Below are 9,313 nucleotides of genomic sequence, written 5' to 3' on the forward strand. Positions count from 1 at the left end.
AGCTCGCCAATCTTCAATCCATGTCAATATGTCACGCACCCCACCCCCTTCCCGAAACATTCTATGAATTCCTCACCTAGGCAACCTTTGCTCATCTGATTTTTCCAGCATATATGTAGATTTAAACACTTTTCATAGAATCCACAGTGTAGAAGGAAGCCAGTCAGCTGAACGTATAAGGTCCACGAGTCTGCACTGACTCTTCGAAAGAGTATCTTACACAGGTCCCTGATGGTAAGGCACCAGTGCTGACCACTGTGCCACCCACAAGTGCAATTTGTTGTCATGCATGAAATGCAGCAGCCAATTTGCACACAGCAAACTTCCACAATGTGATAATGACTTAATAATCTGCTTTGGTACTGTTGCTGTCGGGCGGCACAGTGACAAGCACAGCTGCCTCACAGCGCCAGGGACCCGGGTTTGATTCCTGGCTTGGGTCACTGTCTGTGCGGAGCTTGCACGTTCTCCCTGTGTCTGCGTGGATTTCCTCCAGGTGCTCAGGTTTCCTCCCACTGTGCGAAAGACGTGGTTAGGTGCATTGACTAGGGGATTTTCACAGTAACTTCATTGCAATGTTAATGTAAGACTACTTGTGACTAATAAATAAACTTTAAAACACTTTAAATACTGATCAGAACAGGGAGAAATTATTCAAACAGAAAACTTTGGATAAAGCAGGTCTCACAGCAACTGTGGAGAAATACAATTAATGTCGAGTTGAAACGATCCTTCTACAGAAGGGCGGAATTCTTGTCTTTCCTGAGATGTGCTATCTGCTTTTGTGATGCTGATGGAGGAATAAACATGGACCAGGACACAAGACACTAGGGATAACTCCCCTAGTCTTCAAAATAATACCATGCATCTTATACATTCAACCAAGCAGAGAGATGGGGCCTCGGTTTAATGCTTCAGCCAAAAGGTAGCAACTCTGACAGTGCTGCACTAAGTGTCAGCCTTGAATTTTTCAAAACAAAAGCCTTCCAAAACAAAAATAACACTGCTTACTGTGACTCTACACGTGGGTTCCAAGCTACTCACCCCTATACAGATATCACATTGGAGCCTGCACATGGTTTTATGCAACAAAGAGGAGGGTTCTGGGTTTAAGAGGCTGCAGTCTTTCTTCTGTTCTGACCTTGAGTTGCCTTCCACTATTGAGAGTAAGGAAACAATCCTCAGCCTCGAAAACCCCTGGGCTCCTTGGGTGATCACTAAAAATTTAAAAATGCAAGCGTGGAACCAACAACTGGAAGCCAAAAGGTGAACAGGGAAGCTAGTGGTGGTTGTCAGTACAGCAGCTGAAATTTTGCTGACATGTTTAAACACACATTTTGAATAAAGCGGAGGAAAGACTTCATGGGAGGAGTTGATTTTGGATTCAAAGCTTTTAGGATGATGCAACTGATGGTAATAATAGGGAAATGCCATAGGAGCAGCCAGTGTATTTTTGGATGCATTATATTTGTGTATGGTGATGCTCAGGAGGCTTGCAAGGAGGGCATTAGAGAAGTAAAACCTGAAGCTAATAGAAAAAAATGGACAAATGTTTCAGTGACAATGGTATTAAGGGCAGAGTTAGGCAATATTGAAGAAGCATTGATGTTGATGATGGATGAGACCTACCTCAGAACTGGTCAGGACACCAGAGTTTTGTACCTGGTTCAAGCTGAGCAACTGTGTGCACGCATAAGTTTGGGAAGGGGTGGTAGAAGTTGGAAGGATATTGATTTTTTTAGTACAATCTGAAAATATTGGATTTATTGCAACTGTTCAGTTTGACTATAGTTTAGTTCCTCCACCATTTAATAATCAACAAAGGGTCACTTCTGCTTTATGAACTTCTTACAAGGGTAGAATTCCATGGGCACTGGGTGGTCTTGAGGTTCTCACTGACCATTTTTCTCAAGAGAGTGGCTACACAGCTAATGGCACCAGGCCATACATTCACACAAAAGACCACAGCCAAATCTTCATTCGATGGCCACATATCCACATTTCCAGCAATGGTTATTGGATAATAATGAACAGAGGAAGCCCCAGACAGTCCATTCAGTTCCCATCCCCATCCAAATATGCTGTAGGATTGGACATTTCTGCCAAACATCCATGCTAAGACCAGTTACCTTACGGCTTATGTTTAAAATCTAATTCAGGGAGTATTTTCATCCACTTATTTTACCAGCAACTCACTGCTGGAAATTACCTTGCGTTTATAGAAGGCAATACAAAATAAACCTAACCAGTTGCTACTCTTATAAAAGAAGAATGCAAGGGTATGTTTCCCAATATTCAGGGCCGCTCATTTTAGCTATACCAAACTGGAATCAATGCCCAAAATGGGCTTTAAATAACAAATTGTGAATGGGAATGACAACACCCCAAGAAATTTCCTAAAATTTTAGAGTTTGCTAATTACGAATGCTGAAGTTGGGAAAGAAATTTACATTTTACCTCTTGTCGGGGAACTTGCCCGAGTATGATTGATGAGGTTTCAAGTGCAAAATCTGGTATGGGATCCCGCAATCTGGCTAGCGAAAAGGCACTGCTGGGGCTGTCACCACCACACAGTCTCAAAATGCCCAATGAGTTTTACTTAAAGGCTCAGCGATCAGGCAGACTGCAGTAAAACACTGACAAGATAATAGCTGCAGAGAAAGGCTGTGTCATATCTGCCTTTTCAAAACCATCAGTCATTAGCCTGCCTGAGAACCAGAGTCTGAAACCAGCTGTATGTCATCAAGCAGCCAAAGTTTTTAACCTGTTCCAATTTCAAAACTCATCTGAGAACCAACCCCCTAGATATTCAGCTACAAAAAATGTCACAACCTGCAGTGAACCCTTCATTTTACAAGACCTTTACTTCAATTTTAAATCAACAAATCTAGTCAAGAAACCACAGGCCTCCCACTTGGTAGATGGGAAATTCTAGATCAGAGACTGAATTGATTGCAATCTGCAAAAGTGCATTATCATCTGTTATCAATGTGTGTGTGTATTTGTGATACTGAGTGCATGACGTTGCATTTGGGAAGTGAGAGAATTAACCATCTTTTTGATTTTTAAACTCATGAAAGCTTGCTACTGAATTACTTAATTGGAATACACAATCCAAAAGAAAAAAAACATGCTTTTTCCATGCTAAACATACTAATTATGGGCAGCAAGAGAAACTGCATCTGTGACAAAGTATTTCCATTTCAAAATTATCAAAACTACTATTCAACTGGTCATGTCTGGTTTAGCTAGCGCTACCCATATTACTGTTGGTAGAATATGGATATTAGTCTGTGATGTTGAGCTAATGCAGAAATAAATCAGTTTACGTATGAGGCAATCGTCCCAAGTTTACATGCTGACAGGTCCCAGCAGGACAAACAGCATGGACTGCCCTGGATTCCCTTTAGGCACACTGCAGTTGCAATGCCATTGCAGCCCTTATTGCGACAAATCTCAGTGTTTGTCGCTGTTGGGATCACAAGGTCCAAGTAAAATGTCCAACTGCCTTTTATCACATTATTAATGATCACTACCTGCACAACTGAAATGCAAAGTGATCATAAATTAGATTACTGGCTCAGAAAGGAGTCAAAATGATTTCCCAATTGTAGAATTGGAACACATTGCCAGAGGAAGTTAAGGAAATTTCCAAAAATTAAGGAATCAAATTCAATAATTACCAGACTAATTCAAAATTAGCCAAAAAATGCATTGTATTTTTCACTTAAAGCTAATGAGTTACTTTTAAAGTGTAGTTTTGTTATGGCATGGAAACAGAAATGGCAAAATAAAAACAAAAAAGTGTGTTCAAAATGAAATCCAATAATAAATTTTGAAGTGGAAATTAAATTGCATTTTGAACCTATTGTTTTCATTTCACAAGTCAGGTTTCCTTTATCACAGTGAGTAAAGGGGGCTTCGAAAGGGATTGCTCAGTTAGTAGGGGGAGGGAGTTTGGGAAGAGGGGCTGCTGAATGAGTAAGTGGGGTAATGGCATCAGGAAAGAAGGGCAGTGTGTGGGGGAAACAGGTGCTGGGAAAAAGGGTGTGTTTGTACATTTGTGATGGGGGGAGAAGTGTTGATTACAATGTGCATGAAAAGGGTTGAAAGAGGCTTGACAGAGTATTTTGTCACCAGGAAATATTTATTATGATCAATTACCATATGTTGAGCTATAATCCCAAACTTTAATACCTATATACTACTGATTCTACTTTGCTTTTGTTGATGTCTGGGGTCATGTTAATTTTCAGGTGTTAAAATGAGCTCACATTGGAAAATTGTTTGGGAAGTACTGGCTTGGAAGTAAATGAGTGAACAGAACTTGGTATGAGAATACAAGCAGAAAGTTTTGCATTAATTGAATTTTAGGGAGGGTGAAAGATGGAATGGCATCCAGGACATGACTGAAACAGTTGAGTCTGGAAGCATTACAGATATGAATGAGGATTTTAGCAACAAACAGATTATTAAGGCAGCGCAAAACACAGGAGATTTGAGAGGTTGAAGTCTTTGGGATTGAGTGGATTTGGGGTTAGAAGCTCACTCCAGGTCAAGCAGGATGCCCTGATTTAGCCTGCAACACTGACCAGGAAAAGGGATGGAATTGGTGGCTAGGGAATCAAGTATGTGGAGAACCAGGCCAAAAAAAAGCTTCTCAATGATTAATTTGGAAGTAGCTTTCGTTTATCCAAAACTGGATATTGGACAATCAGGCTGTCAATGAGAGAAAATGAAGGGGTCAAGATAGGTTGTGGATGATAGTTTGTAAGATCAGAAAGTGGTTAGGATGTGAGAGTTGCTGCCACCCAAGTGGTTGAAATAGTGGCAAGCTGATACAAAATTGAGGGAATATATGGGAGGAAGGTGGGCAAAGGTGTCATTAAAGTGGGAGAATATTTGTGCAAAGCGCAAGTAGTTGGATCAAGAGCATGAATGTTATCTGCTATCTTATATAATATGTAATCGATGCGAAAGTACACTTTACAAGAAAGCTCACTTGCTTTGCTTCAGAATCACTATATGGCTCCAGGTTTACACTGCAAATTCAGTACAAGTACAGACTGGAAACTCCTTCACACTGAAGTGAAAGTTGTAATAAACATGCATTAAGATAGTTTGAACTTCTAAGCGTAGAGCAGCGCCTCAGACTGACAACCTTTATCACAGACTGTGATAAAACACCAACTTTGGTGCTTGTACAGATTTGAAGTTGGTCTGCAAACAGAAAGTAAGCTGATATATAAAGATAATTATTCAGATTAACCCCAAGTAGGGGAAAAACATCTACTGACCAGACGTTGAGCAAATAACGACAGTTTTCTAGCTTCATGTGATGAACAATTCTTGGTGTTACAAAAGAATTGTCTCAATTTGACTGAAATTTGGCCAAGTGAAGTAAATTGATTATGAATGTCCTGTGAAAATAATTGAATCTTATGAAGTTTACAGGCCACAGAAAAGAATCAATAATTTATCCTTTGCAGTTGAATAAATTTGTGATTAAATATATTTTAACCACCTTTTTGCAAATTCCTTCAGTATTGATATTTAGCTTGTCAAAATGAAACATAGGAGATACACTTCAAAATTGGAAATTAAAAAGAGGAAATTGTACATATCCCATGCAGAGAACATGCATAATGGGCGCAGCTACTTTTCCCCACACTTTGTATTGTTGAATCGTAGCTTTACAGACCATTCTTCTTAATTCTTACATGGTTGGTTCAGTTCAGTTTCTGGTCAATGGCAACCCCCAGGTTGTTGATTGGGGTGGGGGTGGGGCAGGAAACGTGTCAGTGATGGTGATGTTGTTGAAATTCAATGACCTTCCTGCCATCACAACGTTAGAAGTGAGGATATTTACAGATGTTTGCACAATCTTCAGTACCATTTGCGACTCATCATACACCAAAGCAGTCTGTCTGTATGCAGCAAGACCAAGACAATAATGAGGTTTGGGCAGTTAAGTGGCAAGCTACATTCACGCCACACCACTGCCATCTCCAACAATGGGACACCTAACCATCACTCCATGCAATTGCATCACCATTGCTGAATCCCCATTAACACCTGAGGGGGGGGGGGGGGGGTGGAGAGGAGTGTGGTTACCATTGACGAAAAACAGAACTGGACTAGCCATATAAATACCATGGTTACAAGGGCAGATCCGAGGTTGGGAATTATATGACGAGTAACTCTCAGGACTCCCCAAAGCCTATCTACCATCCACAGGGCACAAGTCAGGAGTGAGAGAGAATACTCTCCACTTGCTGGTGTGTAGCTTCTTGAATGATTCCAGAGCTGCACTCATCCAGGCCAGGACAAAGGAACCCGCTTGATTAGCACCCCATCCATCACCATCAACATTCACTCCCTCTACCACTGAAGCACAGCAGTGTGTGCAATGTGCAAGATGCATTGCAGCAATTCACCAAGGCTCCTTCAACAGCACGTTCCAAACCCATGACCTCTACTACCAAGGAGGGCATGGGCAGAAGATGCATGGGAAAACTGCCAACCTCAAGTTCCCCTCCAAGTCACTCACCATCTTGACTTGGAAATATAGTGCTGTTCCTTGTGGTTGGGTCAAAATCCTGGAACACCCTTTCTAACAGCAGAGTGTATTTACACCACGTGGACTGCAGCAGATCAAGAAGGCTGCTCACCTTCTCAAAAGGTAATTAATGATGGGCAATAAATTCACAACCCGTGAATGAACAAATACTTAAATTACATTGTGTTAAGTCACCATTTTGCACTGCTAATTTCCTTGTCATAGAATTTTTTTTCAACTCAAAAACAATTTTGGATCAAAACAACCGACATTTAACGGGAACGCGCTATGAAATACATACACAAACAAGCCATTTGTGTGAGCACCGCAGACAGTAATTCATGATAACACGAGCTAATGTTTAATTTCACACAGGAGCCAAATTTGAACAAGTCAGCAACCTGCTCGGCAAGTAACTGTGTTCACAGGGCGTTCAGAGAGAGATACGGTTTCATAAGCAATAAATAAAGTCCTTCACGTTAAATCATCAGCAGAAATGCGCGAGTGTTTCATTTCATTTAGGATGCTATTTGCAATACTGCCCCCCCAGGAATATAGGTTGGAAATAGAGACACCAAAGATCTTCAGCATGAAGCCTGTGTGAATGTTACCTTCATGCGACAAAACGAACCCTTCCCGGCAGAATTGCAAACTTCAGAGATTAATGTGCCTCGCTGATGCAACCATCTATGCTGCAAAGCCAAGAAATCCTGGCACCAGAAATATTTCAAAAAAATGAAAACCTCGTGCACCTCTTATTCAGATTGTCGGAACTCCAATGGATATTTGGGAGAGGGGGTGGACAGTGTTTAATATCTTATCTTTAATATCTTATCGCAAGTCTTCTGCGACACGTATGCAAAAGCCGCAGGCGAGAATTCTGGCGAGAGAGCCGAGTTAAAAGTTAAATAGCCCGCTGGGTCGGTGTGACAGTGACATTTTTTGTCCGTCGGGGAGATCCGGCTTTGCAAAGCTTTTTGACAGCATTTCTTTTCCCAGATAGGAAATAACATCGAAGGGCTCGATGACAGAAAAAAAACCCCAACAAATGAACCGAAAGCCATGGATGTGGGGTTGGCATCGCGGTCAATCTGTGCTGCACACAGGAGGGAGAAAGCTGCATTGGAAGAGATTCATCCCAGAGATCAAAGCAGCGGGATTCCCTTTGCCGGCTCCTTTGATTTATGGACCACAGCGTTCAAGAGGCGGCCCCGAAAGGAGAAGAGGGAATATCCAGCTGTCATTTTTAAACACCCCCCCTTTAAAGGAGGGCACCGCTTCCTCGGGAGACATTGCTCCCTCAAACCGCCCCGCTCGAAGTCACCCTCCTCCCCCTCTATTCCTGGGGGAGGGGGATGTTTGTTTGTCCGCCCGCGCGCATTAACGGTCACTCTCTCTCTCGCGCTCACTCACTCTGTGTCTCTCTCCGTCCGACCACGACCACCACCACCTCCTCCCGCTCCGCTCCGCTCACTCCGAAACCCGCTTCACCCGGAAGTGCTGTGTCTGACAGCGCGCGAGCCCGAACACGTGCCGCGGGAGCGGGTCTCGGGTAATGGGCAAGGGGGCGCGCCGCGCGCCCTGCGGGGTCCCGTCTCTGGAGAGGTGGGGAGGCAGAGCCGCGCGGCCACGCGCCTCTCACACACGTGGTCCCATCAGCGCTGGCATCTGCCTCCCCAAAAATGTCCCTGTCTATAGAAAGCACCTATATATATATATACACACACTATATATACATACACACTATATGTATATATATATACATAATATATAGGCATATATATACACACTATATATATATAAACTATATATATATACACACACCCACACTATATATATATATACGCACACACACTATATATATGTATATATACACGCACACTTGTAATGCACCTGAGAGGATTCATGGAAATTAATGGGTCAAGGGTAGCAAAGAATAGGGATAATTGCCAGCCTTCGTTACAAATAATGCGCTGCCTACATAAAGGCAAAATACTGCGGATGCTTGAATCTGAAACAAAAACAGAAGATGCTGGAAAATCTCAGCATGTCAGGCAGCATCTATGGAGAGAAAACAGCTCTGTCTAAGGGTCATCCAGACTCGAGAAGTTGGCTCTATTCTCTCGCCGCAGATGCTGTCAAACCTGCTGAGATTTTCCAGCATTTTCTGTTTTTGTTGTACTGGCTGACATATTTGACGAGAGGGGGAATTTGGTGCAGTGGAGATGAGGCAGTTGCTGCCTGGCCTTTTACAAGCGGAAGAGTGGTCCAACTATGGGAGCCAGAGACAGCCAGGGCCTGAGATGGTACAAGTGGGTTGAGGTGCTGTCTGGTCTTTTACTAAAAAGGAGTGTCCAAGAGGGAGCCAGAGACAATGGCCGAAAACCTACCACTTCACCCGTCCCGGAATCAGGGCTGGCAAGGTTCCCAGAATGGAAATCTCTGTTGGTCTCAGGCTGGATTTTACGATCTTGCCTGAGCGAAGCCATAAAACCCCGCTCATTGAGACCCAAGAGCTGAAGACCAGAGACATTAATTAAGTTTATTTTATTAGTCGCAAGTAGGCTTACATTAACATTGCAATGAAGTTACTGTGAAAATCCCGTAGTTGCCACACTCCGGCGGTGTGGGAGGAAACCGGAGCACCCGGAGGAAACCCACGCAGACACGGGGAGAAACATGCAGACTCTGCACAGACAGTGGCCCAAGCCGGGAATCGAGCCCAGGTCCCTAGTGCTGTGAGGCAGCAGTGCT

General features: G+C 42.9%; 1 protein-coding gene across 4 annotated transcripts in view; it reads right to left on the reverse strand.

Annotated features, from left to right (window-relative positions):
- Positions 1–8,213, reverse strand: part of LOC144505178 (sideroflexin-1) — a 71,483-nt gene extending 63,270 nt beyond the window's left edge. Inside the window, exons 1-3 of one of the 4 annotated variants that reach the window (XM_078231133.1) lie at positions 7,973–8,043; positions 5,721–5,927; positions 5,298–5,420 (exon numbers count right to left, since the gene is read on the reverse strand). In XM_078231133.1, the coding sequence (XP_078087259.1) occupies positions 5,298–5,335 (38 nt within the window). In that variant the 5' untranslated portion in view covers positions 5,336–5,420; positions 5,721–5,927; positions 7,973–8,043. Of the gene's footprint in view, positions 1–5,297; positions 5,421–5,720; positions 5,928–7,170; positions 7,190–7,972 lie in introns of those variants that run through there. The other 3 variants (XM_078231132.1, XM_078231134.1, XM_078231135.1) reach the window with 3 other exon arrangements.
- Between the last annotated feature and the right edge of the window lie 1,100 nt (positions 8,214–9,313).

This window comes from Mustelus asterias, chromosome 16 (genome assembly GCF_964213995.1).
Source record: "Mustelus asterias chromosome 16, sMusAst1.hap1.1, whole genome shotgun sequence".
Lineage (NCBI taxonomy): Eukaryota > Metazoa > Chordata > Chondrichthyes > Carcharhiniformes > Triakidae > Mustelus > Mustelus asterias.